This window comes from Malania oleifera, chromosome 12, assembly GCF_029873635.1.
Source record: "Malania oleifera isolate guangnan ecotype guangnan chromosome 12, ASM2987363v1, whole genome shotgun sequence".
Lineage (NCBI taxonomy): Eukaryota > Viridiplantae > Streptophyta > Magnoliopsida > Santalales > Ximeniaceae > Malania > Malania oleifera.
Window position 1 is genome coordinate 34,245,035 of NC_080428.1, and position 20,074 is coordinate 34,265,108.

Sequence of the window (20,074 nt, forward strand, 5' to 3'; positions counted from 1 at the left end):
ATATAAATTAATATAAGTACTTAATATATATATATATATGTTGGGGAGTGGCCGAGTGGGGGACTAGGGCTTCACTCGATTTCTCTATGGTTTCTGCACTGCGAGTCACCAACGCCACGCTGACTCGCTGAGTCTCTGCCTCTCCCTCAGATCATACTCTCGGATCAGATCTATCTATCCCTCAGATCAGATGATTCAGACCTCCCTCAAATAAGGCTCTTGGGTCGGATCAGCCTTCGAGCTATCAGCAACTTGCCAACTCTGCCTCTCTCAAGTCTCAGTCTCTCTCGGATTCTCCGTCTCTTGACTCTCACTCTCTCAGTCTTCACGAGAAGCCAAGAAGCTCACCAGTTCTCAGTTCTTTGCTCTGCTCTGCACACGCAACTCCTCACAGTTGGGTTCAAAGTTCTTATGCTGCTCCTGCTCCTTGTACTTCTTCTTTTTAGTAAATCCCTCTTTTGTTGAACTGAATCTTTGACTGTCTAGAAAGTTCACTATATTTGCATTATGACTATGGTAACTTGCTCTTTGTTGAAACCGAAGTTGTGATTCTTGTGAATACAGTACTTCAAACCATCAATATTGCTCCCCAATTAAAAAGAAAAACGTTGCTTCTCTCACAAAATTTGTTGGGCTTTTATTGGGATACCTCTTTGGTGGAAGTGGAATCAGTTTGTATTAATTTAAAATCAGTTAAAAACCGAAAATACCGTAACCGAACTGCCAAATGTTCGATTCTCCATGGGACAACACATTCGGTTCAGTTTCGGTTTCAGTTTCGGTTCTAAAATTCAAAAACCGCAATTTTCGATTCAATTTTCGGTTTTGCCCATAACCGAACCACACCAAACCGATTACACCCCTAGCTTGTATTAAGATTATGAATGTTAGGGGTAAGTATGTAATTTAATGTAGTTTTAGGGGTATACATGTAATTTCATGTTTTATAAGTTCTCTCATAAATGGTGTGTGAAAGCCAAGTAGAACGTGATTGTTGAATTTGAATTGAAGTGAACATGATTCCCCCTTTTATCTCCTCTCTCCACTTCTTCCCTCTTTTTCTTCTTCCCTTCTCTCCTACATTCTCTCATGGTTGTAGATCCTTGATGCTGCCCCTGCATCAACTATCCTATGCCTAACACACAAAAATCCCCATGCCAAATCAATAACAATTGCAGCACAAGATAAGAATAGCCTTTCCAACACACAACCTTCCTCTCAAGAACCACTTTCTTCCTCGCAGTCAGTCTCCCGAGAACCAATTCTTGGCTCAATCGGGCTTTCCATAAGAGAAAAACTTCCATCAGAATTTCTTTTTAGATCTTTATTTGTATGCAACTCTAGGTCAAGTCTGTCTCGTTAAAAATTTTTGCACATATCAACTTCTGATGCCATTTCCCTTGACAGCTACCATACAATATGTAGCAAAAGAATCTTGTTTCCTAGTACAATTTTTTTTTTTTTTTGGACAAAAAAGAAGATAATTTATTAAAAATGGAAAATGGAATACAAAATATGGAGGATAAGGAATCCTCTCCAACCAACTAGAAAAGCTATAAAAGAACTAATAACAAGGAAAGTACCAATTTATGAACAATAAAATACAATACAAAACAAAAAACCACTACAAAAGTGCTGCCTTCCGGTCTCTAATGAGATCAAACAGTGGAAGACCCCTAAAGAAACCCAAGAGGCAAGGAAAGTCGCTCTATTCCACCAAAGTCATGAGGAAGTTGATCGACTTTTGAAAATCCTAGCATTTCTTTCTATCCACAAGGTGCAAAGGATAAGGGGAAAAAAATGGCCACACGACATAGAGCTTTGCCATTTCTGTTCTTACCAAAGCCCCTGAAGTTAACCTAAAGCAAATCTCTCACCTTTCATGGAGCCACCTACTTATCCCTAGCCAAAGAGAAAAGGCCACTCCAAAGCCGCAAGCTGGCGATGCTGCGTTGCAATGCACGAAGAGATGGGCATTGGACTCACTGTCTTGACAACACATGAAGCACATATCATGACAGAAAGCCAAATAGGGTTTTCTCCTCTGAAGTAGATCATGTGTGTTAATCCTTTTCAGAATCACAGCCTAGATGAAAGCCTGAAAATCTTCCCTGGCACACTTAACCCTCCAAGTTCAGCAGTGAACCAAGGAAAAGGATTAGGAGTATGGGTTTTCAGTAGGTTTGAGAGAAAAGATTTAGAAGTAAATATACCTAAAGAATCCCCCTCCCACACTTTCTCATCCTCACTAAAAGAGAGAATGTGAGGGTCCACAAGGAAATGAGGGTTGTGAGCTCATCAACCTCCCTTTCATTGAAATTCCTAAAGAATTGGAAATCCCAAGAAGAATGACCCCCCCCCCCCTGCCCCTCTCTCAAGAAATAAAGGAACTGACAAGAGCATTATAAAGAGAAGAGAGCTTAAAAAGACGAGGAACCTTTAGTTCCAACAAAATCTCCCCCACCCACACATCTTCCCAGAAGCAGACTATATTGTACACACTTTAAATAAAATAACAGGAAAGAACTTATTGGCTACCTCAGAAAAAAATTTCCAGAGACAAGCGTGAGATATGATCAAAGACTTAAATTTCAGGCGTCCCAGAACGAAATTGAGACACAGATTTGATGTTGTAGACATTCGCCAGAAATTTTGAGATTTCAGTAAATTTCGAACCAAATTTCAAAAATTTCGGCTATTCTCCTGAAATTTTCTAGAAATCGTAGGGAAAAAAAATTGGAGGTCCTGCTCTCTGCCTGTTTTGTTTTTCCCATGTGATTTGTTGGCTTTTTTTGTGCAACCCGTGAATATACAGTGGAGATTGATTTGAGTCAAATCTAAGTTCACTACTTCATTTACTCGATGAGTCATGACAAAGAAAAAAGAGATCTTGCAGAGATGCTCTGCAGATGCAAGCCAGCTATTCCACAAATTTATCAAGAGGTTCAAAACCCTACCGGCTATCAATAAAAATATCTACACAATAATGCAAACAAAAGGAAAATTTTTTCTATAAATTAGCCTGTAGCATGCATTAGGATACATATCTCAAGGTCCTTGACAAAAGGCTTCTTCTTCTTCCAATCTCCACCTTCAAACTTAAAAAAAAAAAAAAACCCTAGATTTCAGCTGCCTCCTGCCTCCACCTTCAAACTCTGACAAGCCCTAGCCTTCGACTCCCCTCTAGTGCTCCAACCCTTCGACCCTCTCCCTCTAGCCTTGGGCTTCACCCTCCACCTCCATCTCCCAAGTCACAGCCAGCAGAAAAACCTCCTCCCATCGCTGCAATCTCCCTCTCACATAGGTGCAAACATGACCAAGTCGAGACTCGAGTCCACGAATAGCAGCACAAAAAAGAAAGGCAAAGTTGCTTGCCTAATAGGCAAAGCTGGTTGCCTGGTTTTAAGTTTTAACTTAAAACTTACTTATATTTTTTATTTACTTAAAATATTCCACCTCCCAATATATTTACAATATTGACCCTCAGATACATTTTCGCTATTAACCTCTCCCGTTTACCCCCTTCATCCTAGATTGCTAGTAAATAGTAAATAATAAGCTTAGTAGCTAAATAAAATTAAATTAATTTACAATTTATTAGCTTATTATAGTACAAATTATTTTATTTATTTGAATAATTTAATTTCCAAAATTTATTGCTGAATAGTAATTTTGTAAAAATTATCATTAATTTTTTAATTTTAATTTAATGATTTAATATTTCTCTTAGTTATTAATTTATCTTGATTTAGAATCTAAATCATTTTCTTTTAAAATTGTAGAGTAACATCTAAATAATTTTATTTTATAATTTTAGAGTAATTTAACACCTAATCATTACCTAGTAATTAAATAAATTAAAGTAATTTATTACTTTTAAGCTTACTATAGTTTAAATTATTTCATTTATTTGAATAATTTAATTTCCATAATTTATTAGTAATTTTGAAAATTATTATTAAATTTCATAAATTTAATTTAATATTTTAATTTTTGCCTTATTTATTAATTTTGTATTGATAAAACATCTTAAATAATTTCTTTTTAAAAATTTTGACTAATTTAACGCTTAATTATTGATTTATTGTAACCTCGTAGGAAAGTCAAATTATCAAATTGTTGACTAATTTAACACTTAATTATTGATTTATTGTAACCTTGTAGGAAAGTCAAAATATCTGCAAAAATGTCCAAAGGAAGACAACAGAACAAGATTCAGCATAGGAACATGGGTACCCAATGCCCAACGTAAAGAATGGATTTATTTGCAAATACTGCAAAATACAAATGAAGAGTAGTGGTGCAAAAAGATTAAAAATGCACTTAGCAAATTATGACCCACAACATAATATAAACTTCTATGACAAAGTACCTCCAGAAGTTAAGTAGGAAATGAAAACTTTTTCAGAAAGAAAAACAGCAACTAAGGCAAAGAAAATAGAAAGAATGGAGGAAATAAAAAAGAATTGCGTGGGAACTTGATGCAACCACAAGAAATTGATGAAGAGGACGATGTTGATGATATTGCATACCCGTCTGACATTTCTCCCTATGAAAGGTCCGCATACTGTCGAACATTCTATGCTTCAAAACAAACGGAATGGGAAAGAGACCAATCTTGTAGGTTTGCAAGTAGCCAACAAGGAGGCAATTCTGGGGCAAGTAATAGTAGAGGGCGACCTTCGATGAGGCGATCTTGAAGTGTAAAAGAGTCAGAAACAGAGTCATATATTTTAAAGTCTTCCCAATGTTATAAGTCAGACGCAACAATTTAGGCATAACACCAATCGAAGACAAGATAAAGAAGGGGCGGCTTAGATGCTTGGGCATTTGAAACGCAAGCTTAGTATAGCACCTATGAGGAGGAGCGAGTTAGTTATTGTTTCTAGAATGCAAAGGGGTAGGGGCAGGTCTAAAATAACTTCGAATGAGGTCGTGAGGAAGGATTTAATAGCCCTTAACGTAATAGAGGAAAATGCTCTCGATCGAGTGAATTGGCGATAAAGGATTCATGTAGCACCTAGTGAGACTTAAGGTTTTCTGTTGTTGTTGTTGTTTTTGTTGTTGCATTGTTCAATTATGCCAAATTGTCACTGTTTATGACATGAATTGCACTATGTTACAAACCAAGAATTGACCAAAGGCGCAAACATGTAAATGACACACATGTATAAAGAAGTTAACTCAAATATCACAAACCTCGTAAGTCATTCCTTTCCATTTTTCTCCACAAGCCTTTCCAATCTGAAACATCAATATTGCAAACATCATGCACAAAAAAAAAAAAAAAAATGGTGGTGTGGGAAAGGGAAGAGGGAGAAGAAAAGGAATACAACAAATGTCCAATACATACATCGCGCATTGACTTGACATCTGGATTTTTTTCTTGATATACCTTGCGAAAATCCTCCCTTCAAAATGAAGTAAATCGGTCAAAATACTAAAAACAGAAAAACTAGAATGAGAACGAATAACAAAGCAAAGATGCAACCGCACACATTTTCAAGGAGGAAGAATTGAGTCAAAGGCAGTCAATAGAGACAACCGACAAAATAAATGTAATTATGGTATAGTTAAAAGAGAGTTGTAAACACTGATGTTCCTCGTACCAACTAATATATTGTTCATGTCCATAAAAATGTACCTATTTTGGTGCAAGCTTCTAGCAATGAAATTAGGTCACTTTGTCTCTACAGGGGAATTCAGAGATGTTATTCAATTGGTTCAATCAAATGAAAATATATTTACATATCGAAGTGTCTGACCAAAAGAAAAAGTTAGTATGGCAATTATTTGTCTCAAAGATCTACATTTACCTGATGGCATAGTCTTGCTCATCATTGCTGACTTCAGAGCCAAGCTCCAATTATGTGGAATCTTACAAGGCATAAGATGAAGAAAAGTTCATCTCAACCAATTATAAGCAATAGATGTACTTCACGCTCTATGCATGAGCTCAAAATGACAATTATGTTTAGGCATACATACTTGAGTTTGGAGAAAAAAAATATTTGGCTGCTTCATGTTCTTTTGACTAGGATAAACAACATATTATTCATTGAGGTTCTTCGCGATAGATTACACATTGAGTTGCAATTCTACAACTTACTCAGTTGATCAAGCCACTGCCTTTGCTCAAACTGCAAAGAGAAAAGCAAATATTGGAAGGATGCTTGTAAGAAACTATCAATTCCACATGCACTACCTCCACGCCTACCAAGCTACCCAATTCAAAGCAAATTTAGCATTTTCCTATTAAATGCAAGAATTATGGGCAAAAGGAGCACTCTTATTTTAATTGCGTTATGAAGAGACTATGTCGTCATAGTGGAGACTGCTAAAGATTAGGATGATGAGCCTAAGACTGGCAAGAGTTCCATTGATGATTACGTGGCCAAAGTTCTATTCATGATTAGGTGGCCAAAGTTCTTTTGAAAATTAGCTTGTGTATATGTTTAAGTATTCAAGGGGTGAAGATGAAGAGCGTAACGTTAGCTAGCATGCATGTTTGCTTTAACTTGAGTTTGAGCTCTTTTTTCCGATTAGGGAGATTAATATAGTTGGCATGGGTAACTAAATTTAGTTTCACTTTTTCACTTAGGATATTTGTATTTGGCTCATGTCATTTAGGTTACCTTTGGTTCACGAAATGCATATTCCTAGGAATAGAATGATCATAACATCAGGATTTAATAGCTCAAAAAAAGATAAAGGTGTTGTCATCATAAAGCAAATTAACAACAACAACAACAAGAAGAAGCCTCAAGTCCCACTACGTGGGATCGGCTACATGAATTCTTTTTCACCACTACACCCGATCAAGAGCATTTTCCTTTGCTAGATTAAGGGCTATTAAATCCTTCCCCACTACCTTATTCCAAGTTATTTAAGCTCTACCCTTAACCCCTTTTCATGCTAGAAACAATAATTAACTCACTTCTCCTTTTAGTTGTTGTACTAGGCCTGCATTTCAAATGCCCAAACCACCTAAGTCGTCCCTCTCTCATCTTGTCTTCTACCGGTGCTATGCCTAAATAATTGCGTATATGCTCATTCCTTAGTTTATCTTTTAGTATTATACTACTCATCTACCTTAACATTTGCATTTCAGCAACTTTTACTTTTTGTACATGTTTTTTAGTTGCCCAACATTTTGAACCATAAAGCATAGTCAGCCTTATAGCCATCTTATAAAGCTTTCCTTTTAATTTTAAGGGCATTCTATGTCACACAACACGCTTGACACACTTCTCCATTTTACCCAACTTGCTTTAATTCTACATATTACATCTTCTTCAATTCCCCCTTCTGCTTGCATAGTAGATCCAAGATATCGAAATCTATTAGTGCTAATATTTTCAAAATTATCAAGCTATCTTCTCTTCACTACTCCTTACGTCACTGAAATTATATTTCATACATTGTGTCTTATTCCTACTTATCCTAAAACCTTTGGACTCTATTGTAGTTCTCCAAAGTTCTAACTTAGATTCCACTATGTTTCTACTTTCACCAATCCAAACAATATCATCTGCAAACAACATATACCAAGGAATCTCCTTTTGGATATTCCTAGTAAGTTCATCAATCACTAAGTAAAAAGACACGGACTCAAAGTAGAACCTTAATGTATGCCTATTGTGATTGGAAAATCTCTAGATTCCCCTCCTATTTCTAACGCTAGTCTCTGCTTTATCATACATCTCCTTAATGTCCTCAGTATATCTACTGCATATCCCCTTCTTTTCTAAGACTCGCCAAAGAACTTACCTCAAGGGTGTCAGATTTGCTCGATGACCCTCAATCAAGTGGTCCTTTTCTTATATAGAAGTCATTTTCCCTAATTACAATATATCCGTTAATTACAATATCTCCTAATTACAGCATCTCATAACATTAAGCATCCTAATTACAGCATCTCCTAACATTAGGCATTGACCCCTAATTCAGGAAAGATATTTATAGATTTGTTTCCTAAATAACTATACAACAATTTATGGTAGGTTTGAAAGATTTGTTTCCTAAATAAATGTATAACAATTTATGGTAAGTTTGTCATCTATCCTACTCACATCCCCCCTCAAATTTATGTTGGTCAATCAAGAAGCATCAATTTGCCACCAAGAAACTGATGACGTAGTCGTGTCATAGCTTTGGTGAATACGTCAGCTATCTGAAGGTCGCTTGAGACATGTGGATGAGAGATAACCCGAGTATCGACAACTTCCCAAATAAAATGGCAGTCCACCTCAATATGTTTGGTACGCTCGTGATAGACGGGATTTGTAGCAATCTGAATAGCACTCATATTATCAACATGAAGAGGAGTGGGAGTAGACCGAGGAAAACCTATTTCAGCAAGTAAGCCACAGAGCCACACAAACTCCGAGCAGGCTGCCGACATGGCACGACACTCTGACTCAGTCAAAGATTTGGAAACACGATCATGTTTCTTACTCTTCCAAGAGATAAGGGAATCACCAAAAAACATACACCACCCGGTGACAAACCGGCAAGTATCAGGACATCCTACCCAATCAGCATCACTAAAAGCCACAAGGCGAAGAGGAGTACCAACAGAGAATACAAGCCACGGTGAGAGGAACCCCGGAGATATCGAATAATTTGACGAACCACTGCAATATGAAGGTGACGAGGAGATTGCATAAATTGACCGACTTGCTAGACAGCAAAGGAGATGTCAAGCCGTGTAATAGTGAGATAATTGAGACTACCAACTAATTGTCGAAACCCTGTGGGATCAGGAAGGAGATCCCCCTCCTCACGTCGATATTTTACATTCACTTCCAAAGGGGTATCCATTGAAGAGGAGTCTTGCAAACCAAACAAGGAAATCAAGTCCTCCGTGTATTTATGCTGATGCACGAAAACCATAGATGAGTCGGACTGAACTTCCAAACCGAGGAAATACCGGAGAGGACCAAGATCCTTCATATGGAAGGAATCATGAAAGATGCTGCTTGAGCTGATCAATGAGAGCAGAATCAGTCCTAGTGATGCAGTGTCATCGACATAAACCAGAATAACAATACCAACAGAAGTCATATGAAAAAACAATGAGGAATCATACTGGCTTTGGATGAAAGAAAACCAAAGTAAGGTAGCCCGGAACTTATCAAACCAGGCCTAGTGAGCCTGTTTCAAACCATACGAAGAGCGCTTCAGCTTATACACATTCGTCGTCGATGACGAGCAGAGCCCAGGAGGAGGTGTCATGTAAACATGTTCCTGTAAATCACCGTGAAGAAATGCGTTCTTCACATCCATCTAGCAAAGGGACCATCCCTGAGAGACCACAATGGCAATAATAGTACGCACAGTGGTCATTTTAGTGACAGGAGCAAAGGTCTCCTTATAGTCAACCCCACACTCCTGGCGGTTACCAAGGGCAACCAAACAAGCCTTATAATGGTCCACAGACTCATCAGGCCAAAGTTTCATAGAAAAAACCCACTTAACCCCAATTAGCTTGATATGAGAAGGACAAGGGACCATGCCCCAAGTCCGATTTTCTTGAAGAGCTTGAAGTTCTTCTTGCATAGTCTTTCTCCAACACTCATGTTTATCAGCTTGTGAGTAGGAATTAGGAATCGACACAGTTGATAAAAATCCGTGAAGGAGTTATGAAGGAAACCATACCTATCCGATGGATGAGAAGCACGGCCAAATCATCGAGGAGGATGCAAAACAAGTTCAGGATCAAGATCAGGTGGCAGATCGAACTCAGGAACGGGTAGAGTTGGCCAACGGCGTTCACACACAAAACCAGGCTTGAAGCGTTCAAGAGGGCATATCAAATCATCAAAGTGAGGAAAAACAGAAACTGCAGGAGATGATGTAAGAGAACTAAGAAAGAAACATTGATGCTCAAAGAAAACGACATTACGAGATATATGAATTTATTGGAAGAAGCATCATAGCACACAAATCCCTTTTGAGATAAGTTATAACCCATAAAGGCACATTTCACAGATTGCGCAAAGAGTTTGTGACGTTAATGTGGAGGTAGATGCACAAAACAGACACAGCCAAAAAGTGTGTAAGTCAAGAAAGCTAGGGTGTTGTTTATGCAGACGATAGTATGGAGAGTCGAAATTTAGCACTTTAGAAGGCAACCTATTAATCAAATATACTGCTGTAGCCAAAGCTTCAACCGAAAATTTAGGAGGAACAGACGATGCACGTAACAAGGTCCTAGCAACATCTAACAAATGTTGATTTTTGCGCTCAACCACGCCATTATGTTGAGGCGTATAAGGACACGAGCGGTGAGAAACAAAACCTTTGTGACGAAGAAACTCAAGAAAGTCATGAGACATATAGTCTCCACCAGAATCAGATCGTAAAGTCTTAATACTAGTGGTAAATTGATTCTCAACATATGCTAGAAACGATTTGAAAACAACAAAGACTTCAAACTTATAGCGCAGAAAATATATCCAAGTATACCGACTATAATCATCTTTGAATGTCACAAAATATTTATAATGAGCATGAGAAATGACAGGAGTAATGCCCCATACATCACTCTGAACTAGGTCAAAGCAATACTTTGCCCTACTCCCGGAAGAAGGGAAGGGAAGAATCTTACTTTTTCTGATTTTACACGTAGAACAATCAAAAGACAAAGCATGAGGCAAAGAAGAATTCTTTTTTTTTTCCGAACAAACCAGAATTCAGCAAATGAGATAAAACAACATTGTTTGGATGGCCTAAACGTTTGTGCCATACTTCACTATTATTGGAAACAGTAGTACAAGCCAAATAAATGATACTAGGAATGGAAACAGTCTCCCAACTTTAGGCCACTTCGCTTTTGTCCTCCTTGACACCGGATCCGACACATGACAACCACCACAAGAAAACTGAACATTATAATTATCATCCACTAATTGTCCAACTGAGATAAGACTCATAAAAAGCCCAGGTGATACGAAAATATTAGTAAGTGATGGTGCAATATCACCAACCCCAATAATCGGTAAAAGATGGCCATTAGCAACTTGAATATTAGAAGAACCAGTGTACTTACGAACATTGCTAAGTGTCACGAGCTAAGCTTGTTCAGGGCATTATGCTTGCCTGTGACCGCTTATCTCGTGTGCTTGGGATGGGTTTCCATCATGTAAATACTAGTGTAGGGTTATTTTCTGCTAGTAGTGTCTTTGTATGCCAAATGAGGCAGTATGACTTCTCGGTCACTTTAATGTTTCCTAGTGCCAGGATGATAATTACATAAAAACCTCTTTAGGGGAGGGTGAGTGTTCATCAGTCATTGTAAAACTCACTAGGTATTGTCAATGTGTTTAGCCTACTTGCCTCCCTCGCTAAACACACCATGTCAACGGAGGTGTTGTTAATGAATTACGTTTGCTTCAATGTTCACTGCTTGCTTGCCACGACTTTCATGAATGCTTACTGTTTCTGCTGCTATTTGAATGAATGTTAATGAAAGTGCTTTGTGGATGAATGTTGGTAAATGATAGGTTGGCTAGTTAAGCAAGAGTGCTTTAGCTAGCACCGCACGGCCCTTCACAAGGGTGTGAAAATAGTCGGGCCGTGACATTTGGCATCAGAGCTAAGTCCATGACACTTGGTGAGAGCCCAAGGTTGAGTTGCTACGTGAATTTGATTGCCTTTGTTGTTGGATTTGGAAAACTTTGGTAAATGACCATGGCACCTAACAATGCTAAGAGGATCAACGTGCTGGAAGCACAGGTTGAGACAACAACCAACACTGTGGCCGCGGAGGTGGCCCAGATGAGAGAACTTGTTTATGAAGTGATGGGATCACAAAAACATCAAGCAGGTTTGATAGGCGACATGTCAGAGGACTTTTGCCATACAGTTGAAACTTTACAGTCGCAGATGGTTGATCTGGATGCAAAGGTGAATCTGATGGTTCTTGCTATGGGGAACTCCAACACTCCGGGAGTTAGCAAGACCAAGGTACCAGAACCCAGGACGTATGGGGATGCCCGAGATGCCAAGGAATTAGAGAACTTCTTGTTTGATGTGGAGCAGTACTTTCGCGCTGTGAGGATGGCCTCAAAACAGGCAAAGGTGGATACTGCAACCATGTACTTGCTTGGTGATGCTAAACTGTGGTGGCGTACCAAGTACAGAGAAATTGAAAATGGAAGCCATGTAATCAATAGTTGGGCAGACTTGAAGAGAGAGCTCAAGGCCCAATTCTTTCCTGAAAATGTTGAGTATAATGCAAGGAGAAAAATGAGAGATCTCAAGCATACGGGGTCAATCAGGGAATATGTGAAACAATTTTTGCTTTGATGTTGGATATTCGGGATATGTCGGAGAAGGACAAGTTGTTCTATTTTCTTGAGGGGATGAAACCGTGGGAAAGAACTAAACTTCATAGGCAAAGGGTTCAAGACTTGTCAATTGCACAAGCTGCTGCAGAACACTTGACTGATTACGCTGGTGATGATACCACTTCGTCCAAACGGTTTGGCGGAGAGGGAAACGGTGGAAAGTCTTTCAAGAAAGGCAAACCCAAGAGTGGGAGAGCCGAAATAAATCATCAACCTCAAAGAAAGCTTCGTAATCTCAAGGGTTCAACACACCCAATGGAAAGGGGAAGAGTAAAATTTCGTGTTACTTGTGTAGTGGATCTCACAAAGTGAGTGAGCTTCAACACAAGGGATTACTCAATACCTTACAAGCTTCTACTTCGGGAAAAGGGGTGGAAAGCGAGGAGGAAGAGGAAGATGCCCCAAGGCTGGGTTCAGTGCGGCTGGTGAGCGCATTGGAAAAGCAGGCAAAAACACCAAAAGTTACACGAGCAAAAGGGTTAATGTTTGTGGACTTGAAGATAAATGGGAAGAGTACCCGCGTTATGGTGGATACGAGGGCAACTCATAATTTTGTTTCGCAATTGGAAGCATGGAGACTCAACTTATCCTTAAAGAAGGATACAGGACGCATGACTCTGTAGCCCAGCCTACTTTGGGAGTAGCCAAGCAAGTGGCTGTAAAGATTGGACAATGGGAAGGTCATGCGAATTTCACAGCGGTGCCATTGGATGACTTTCCAGTCATTCTAGGAATGGAGTTCCTAAGGGGGACGAGGGCAGTGTTGCTGCCTTTGGCTGGTTCCCTGTGTCTAATGGGAGATCACTCGTGCATGGTGCAAGTCGTTGCAACGAAAGAGACGACGGGAAGTCTCTTTCAGCCATACAACTCAATGAAGGATTAGGTCAAGGTGAGCAGACACATCTAGCCTCGGTGGTGGTAGACAAAGAAGTAGGCCAAGAGCTAGAGCCTACGACCATCCAAGCGGTGTTGGACGAGTACAAGGAGGTGTTGTCAGATAAGCTACCTCGCAATTTGCCTTCACGACGGATTGTGTAGGATGAGATCGAATTGTTATCAAGAGTGAAACCACCTGCTAAAGGGCCATGTCAGATTGCGCCTCGAGAGATAGTAGAGTTGGGGAAACAACTTGATGAATTGGAAGCGGGATGTGTCCACCCTTCCAAAGCACCGTTGGGAGCATCGGTGTTGTTTCAGAGGAAACATAAAGAGCATCTATGGAAGGTGTTCAACAAGCTGAGGGGAAACAGTCTGGATGTGAGGAAAGAGAAGTGTTCTTTTGCTTAGCGGAGCAACAAATTCCTTGGTCATGTGGTTGAACAAGGTCGTATCCGAAGGAGTATGGAGAAGGTAAGGATGATTCAAGAACGGAAGATCCCCACGACAGTGAAGGAGTTGCATTCCTTTCTTGGCCTTACTAGATACTGCAGGAAGTTCGTTGAAGGGTATTCGTGGGGAATGACTCCAATGACAAGACTACTGGGGAGGTATTATTGGCCGCACACGCAGGATGATGTGGTTGATTATACCAAAACTTGTCTCACTTGCCAACAAGAGAAGGGGGAGCGGAAGTATGGTACTTTCATGGCCACACCAAAGTACTGTTCGGCAAAGGAGACGACACAATTGTTCCTTACAACTATTGTGAAACATTGGGGTGTTCCCCAAGTTATTATGTGTGACCAAGATTCAATGTTCACTGACAACTTCTTGACAGAGTTTTTCAGGATATTCAGGTCACATCTTGACATCTCTTCTAGTTATCACCGACAGACAAACGGACAGATGAAGAGATTCAGAGAGCTACTAGATAAGTACTTGTGCCATTGTGTCAACGACAACCAAAAGAATGGCGTGCAACTACTTGATGTGGCTCCGTTCTGTGGCAACGCTCAAAGGCACTCAACAACCAACAAGAGCCCTTTCGAGCTTGTTATAGGCCAACTGCCGCTGTTACCTCACATAGTGGGCGAGCCGTACAGACGAAAGAGTCCCAAGGCGTACATCTTTACCAGAGAATGGAGAGAGAATGCAGAGTTTGCCCGAGCCTATCTGGAGAAAGCTTCTAAGCAGACGAAGAAGTGGGCAAATCAGGGGAGAAGACCGCAATTTCATGTCAGCTGCCTCAAGCCATTCAATGTCAACACCAATGACCTGAGCAGAAGTCAGCCGAACAGAGCAGAGTTGAAGATAGTGCAACCTGACAGACGTGAAGTTGAAGAGATCCTTGTAGATAGAAAATTCATATCCTCAAGGAAGAAGCGGCAGAAGTTCCTAGTGAAGTGGAAATGCCTCGATGACAAAGAAATCAGTTGGATTTCTACGGAAGATAGTCAATCGTTGTACCTACCACCAAAGTCTACGAGGACGTCGACCGCATAAGTGGGGGAGAATGTCACGAGATAAGCTTGTTCAGGGCATTATGCTTGCCTGTGACCGCTTATCTTGTGTGCTTGGTATGGGTTTCCATCATGTAAATACTAGTGTAATGTTATTTTCTACTAGTAGTGTCTTTGTATGCCAAATGAGGCAGTATAACTCCTCGATCACTTTGATGTTTCCTAGTGCCAGGATGATAATCACATAAAAACCTCTTTAGGGGAGGGTGAGTGTTCATCAGTCACTGTAAAACTCACTAGCTATTGTCAACGTGTTTAGCCTACTTGCCTCCCTCGCTAAACACACCATGTCAACGGAGGTGTTGTTAATGAATTATGTTTGCTTCAATGTTCACTGCTTGCATGCCACTACTTTCATGAATGCTTATTGTTTCCGCTGCTATTTGAATGAATGTTAATGAAAGTGCTTCATGGATGAATGTTGGTAAACGATAAGCTGGCTAGTTAAGCAAGAGTGCTTTAGCTAGCACCGCATGGCCCTTCACAAGGGTGTGAAAATAGTCGGACTGTGACACTAAGCATATCAGGAGAACTGGTCATGTGATTGGATGCAGCGGAATCAACATGCCAAGATTGAGAGGGTATAGTACCCTTACCTTGCAGCCCTAAAGAAGAAAATGCCGATACAATTATTTGTTGCACCATTTCTGGTGTAAGGGCAGGTGTAGCAGTAATGGAAGGTGACACTGGAGCGAGATTTTGAATGCTAGTTACCCCATCCAAAGTGTGGCCAATAGCAGTAGCATGATAAGCATTCACGGGTCGTTTTGAGGACGCATTGGGCATTCTTTGATTATGTGCCCCTTCTGTTTACAGTAGTTGCAGAACTTTTTAGCACAATGGGCAGCAATATGCCCATTATCTTTGCAACTGTAGCATTGAACCGTACGCATGTCTCGACCCCTCCCCTTGCCTTGAGCAGCATATGCGACAGCATTCTCTTGCGGAAGTGAAGATTGAATAAGAAGACGATGTCCCTAAAGGGACCTGCGGAATAGCCCTAAGATCCGGCTGTAGTGTATACGGATAAAAAATATAATCTGATCATGCAAACCCTAATTACGTGATTAGGATTATACCTACGAGATCTATCTAGTTTGATCCCGAATCTGCAAGTACAAAAACGAGTTGTTGAAGATGACCAAGAATCTTCTATTGTATTCCTTGAACATGCCTTGCTCCTGAGAGAGTGGGCTCGTAAGCGGCTGCTAGGGTTTTCTTCTCTCACAAAAATGTCTGCCTCTATGAGAGTTCGCTCGTCTCACCCTAGCTGCTGAATAGAGCGCATGTATATAGGCTACAACAGGGACCTCTGGGCAAATATAACTAGGGCTTCCCACGTAATTAAGAATTTCTAATCCGATTCGGATTCATCCTTAATTACATTAATTATAATTCATACCAATAAAGAATTATAATTGCACTCCTTGTCATATTCGAAATTAAATTTCGAGCTCCTATTATTAAATGCTTATTTATCCCCCCCCCCCATGTAAAGATTACAGATATCCGTCTATTAAATTAAATTACTGACAATTTAATTAATTGACATATTGGTTCGATTTTCGAAGAACATGGTATTATTATCCATATACAGTATCAACCGAGTCTCAAATACCAATTGAAGGGACTTGCGGAAGAGCCCTAAGATCCAGCTGTAGTGTATACAGATAAAATAAAATAATCTGATCATGCAAACCCTAATTACGTGATTAGGATTATACCTGCGAGATCTATCTGGTTTGATACCGAATCTACAAGTACGAAATCGAGCTGTTGAAGACAACCAGGAATCTTCTACTGTATTCCTTGAACACACCTTGCTCTTGAGGGAGTGGGCTCATAAGCGGCTGCTAGGATTTTCTTCTCTCACGAAAACGTCTACCTCTGTGAGAGTTCGCTCATCTCACCCTAATTGCTAAATGGAATGCGTGTATATAAGCTATAGCAGGGACCTCTAGGAAAATATGACTAGGGCTTCCCACGTAATTAAGAATTCTTAATCCGACCCAGATTCATCCTTAATTACGTTAATTATAATTCATAGCACTAAAGAATTATAATTGCACTCCCTGTTATATTCGAAATTAAATTTCAAGTTCCTATAATTAAATGTTTATTTATCTCCCCACGTAAAGATTACAGAAACCCGTCTATTAAATTAAATTACTGACAATTTAATTAATTGACATATTAATTCACTGAGACCTTCCACTTAACTTATTTGATGTGTCGGATTCAAAATCCACCTTCAGGGTTCGACACAATCAAAACTTATAAACTTCCTCAAGGGGGTATCATAAATCCCGATACCAGGACGTGGATTCCATCAATAATTAATGTTCACCATATAGGCATACACACAATGTCATCACCTAACTCACTGAGTTTATTGACCCATAAAGAACCTCATTCTTCTATGAATCAAAGTAATAAACACTATATGCACGTGTCCAATAATCATATCAAGATTACGAGCATAAGCACTCATAATAACCATGAGGTATTAATTGTTTTATATAGTCAGTATAAAAACAATTACCCCAAGACGATCTTGTTCAATATACACAAAGTGTACTAGCACAAGGAGTTGGAACTGTACCATTCGCAATAGTCGAGACAGACCTATTAAAACCTTGGGTTAGAGTCCTACCAATGGTGTGTCCAATTTCATTTAAGAGTGTGAACAATAAACTTATATTCTATAAGAACTGATCATCTAATCTTCTGTGTAAAAGTCGTACTATACACACTAGATCACCTACTATATAGAATAAAAGACACATGCATTTAAATAAATAATGTCAGACAAACATTGCTCACAAAGATTCTCATTAAAATGGAATAACTGAAGTTATTAATAAATACTCAAAACCGATTACACAAAGCATGTCTTTCAATATAAATCCCTAATAGTTCCTCTCAAAGAAGTGCTCCAAATCACACGTCAAGAGATGGTGAAGGATCCCTATGCATCAGGTTGGAACGAATAGACTCAAATTCTGGCCTTAGTTTCATTAAAAACTGGTCTTTTTTGCTAGCTTCATGGACTGCTTGAACAGCAGAGAGAGACTCGGCCAACACATTGGCATACACAATGTCGGAAAACTCAGCCCAAAGATTCTGAAAACCACATAAATATTCCTGAACAAAGAGTGTACCTTGGGAAGAGGCAGCAAGATCAGTTTCCAATTGAAATTGCCAGGCAAAATGATTTGATGATAGACCTTTTACAAGTACTCCCACATCGATTTAGCCGTCTTGTAAGGCCTTAAATTGAGTATAAGCAGCAGATCAACAGACCCAAGAATCCAAGTCATCACCCGAGAATCTTTCACCTTCCATTGAACCAACTTCGTAGGATCGGTAAGTGCTGGATCACTCCCATCAACGACCCCACAACTCCTTTTCCATGACAAAAACTGAAACTCCCAGGCAACATAATTCTTCCTTGTAAACCGAGTTTGAAAAACTTCTGAGTTTGAGTTGTTAGCCATAACTAGAATCTCTCAAAATTCACCAAGAAAAACTGCAAACTAGAACCCGCACCCAAGAAACCAGAAAACCAGAGCATAGAACCACAAAAATTGGACCAAATACAAGGTTGATTCAGAGAGTGGCTCTAATACCATGTCAGATTTGCTCGATGACCCTCAATAAAGTGGTCCTTTTCTTATATAGAAGTCATTTTTCCTAATTACAATATATCCCTCAATTACAATATCTCCCAATTACAGCATCTCCTAACATTAAGCATCCTAATTACCGCATCTCCTAACATTAAGCATTGACCCCTAATTCAGGAAAGATATTTACAGATCTGTTTTCTAAATAACTATCCAACAATTCATGGTAGGTTTGACAGATTTGTTTCCTAAATAAATGTAGAACAATTTATAGTAAGTTTGTTGTCTATCCTACTAACAAAGGGGAGCTTAGGCGCAATGGTAAAGTTGTTGTTGTGTGACGTGGAGGTCACGGGTTCGAGGAGTGGAAATAGCCTCTTGCAAAAATGCAAGGTAAGGCTGCATACTATAGACCCATTGTGGTCCACCCCTTCCACAGACCGTGCAAAAATGGGAGCTTTGTGCACCAAGCTGCCCTTTTTTACCAAAGAACTTCCCTAGATACTCTATCATATGCTTTTTCTCTAAGTCAATAAAAACCATACGCAAGTTCCCCCTCTTTTCCCTAAACATTTTAATGAATCTCCTTAAAGGATAAATAGCTTCTGTTGTTGATCTCCCAGGCATAAAACCAAATTAATTTTCTAGAATACTTGCTTCCAGTAGTATTCTTTACTTTTCATTAAACAAATTCTCAAAGTATATTCGTCCCATCTCTTTTGTCTTCTTCTCTAGCTAAGACATTATCATTATCGTCCTTTATATATTTTACATCACCTAAAAATTTTTGCATTTCCTTTCTCTAGCTTAGCAAGTTTATAAATGTATCTTTCTCCTTCTTTTGTATCTAGTCTAGTGTATAAAGTATCATAAGCTCTATATTTAACTTCACTAGTAGTCTTTTTTATAATTTTTTCTTGCCTCTTTATTCTTTTCAAAATTTTCTATATTTCTACAACTTTGCATCCACCTTGCCCTCACTATCCAATCACACTCTTTGATAGTTTTTTCTTTGAATTTTACTATATTATCTCCCTTCAAGCTCCACTATCTAGTTCTCCTGTATTGATTTATGTTACTCTTCCTCTTCCATTTTTTAACGTGTATATCTAATACTAGGACTCTATGTTGTATAGCCAAACTTTCACCTAGGATAACTTTACAATCCTTACAAGATAGACGATCATCATTCCTAGTCAAGAAGAAATCTATTTGGCTTTTATTATGTCCACCTTGAAAGTTATTAAATGTTCTTCTCTTTTTATAAAGCAAGTATTCAATATAACCAACTTCAAGACATGGAAAATCTAAAATTGTATCACTGGCCTCATTTTTATCTCCACATCCATGGCCTCCATGTATCCTCTCATAGCCTATATTATCCTTTACAATATATCCATTCAAATCAACTACTATGAATGTCTTTTCAAATGTTGGTATCCCTTCTAAAATACAATTCAAATCTTCCCAAAATTATCTTTTAAGATTTTCTATTAAGCCTACTTGGAGAGCAAATGCACTAATGACATTCACTATCTCCAGGCTTAAAGTTATCCTGGTTTTAATGATCCTATCTCTTGTTCTTTTAACATTTACTACATTATCTTTTAGGTTTTTGACTACAATAATTCCCACCCCATTTTTATGTTTCTCTTTTCCAACATACCAAAGTTTAAATCTTGATTTTTCAATTTCT

General features: G+C 39.0%; 1 protein-coding gene across 2 annotated transcripts in view; it reads right to left on the reverse strand.

Annotated features, from left to right (window-relative positions):
- LOC131144886 (high mobility group B protein 14) overlaps window positions 1-20,074 on the reverse strand; it is a 54,015-nt gene that overhangs the window by 4,688 nt on the left and 29,253 nt on the right. For both annotated transcript variants that reach the window (XM_058093816.1, XM_058093814.1), the window contains exons 3-4: window positions 5,354-5,411; window positions 5,200-5,244 (exon numbers count right to left, since the gene is read on the reverse strand). In XM_058093816.1, the coding sequence (XP_057949799.1) occupies window positions 5,200-5,244; window positions 5,354-5,411 (103 nt within the window). The remainder of the gene's footprint in view (window positions 1-5,199; window positions 5,245-5,353; window positions 5,412-20,074) is intronic.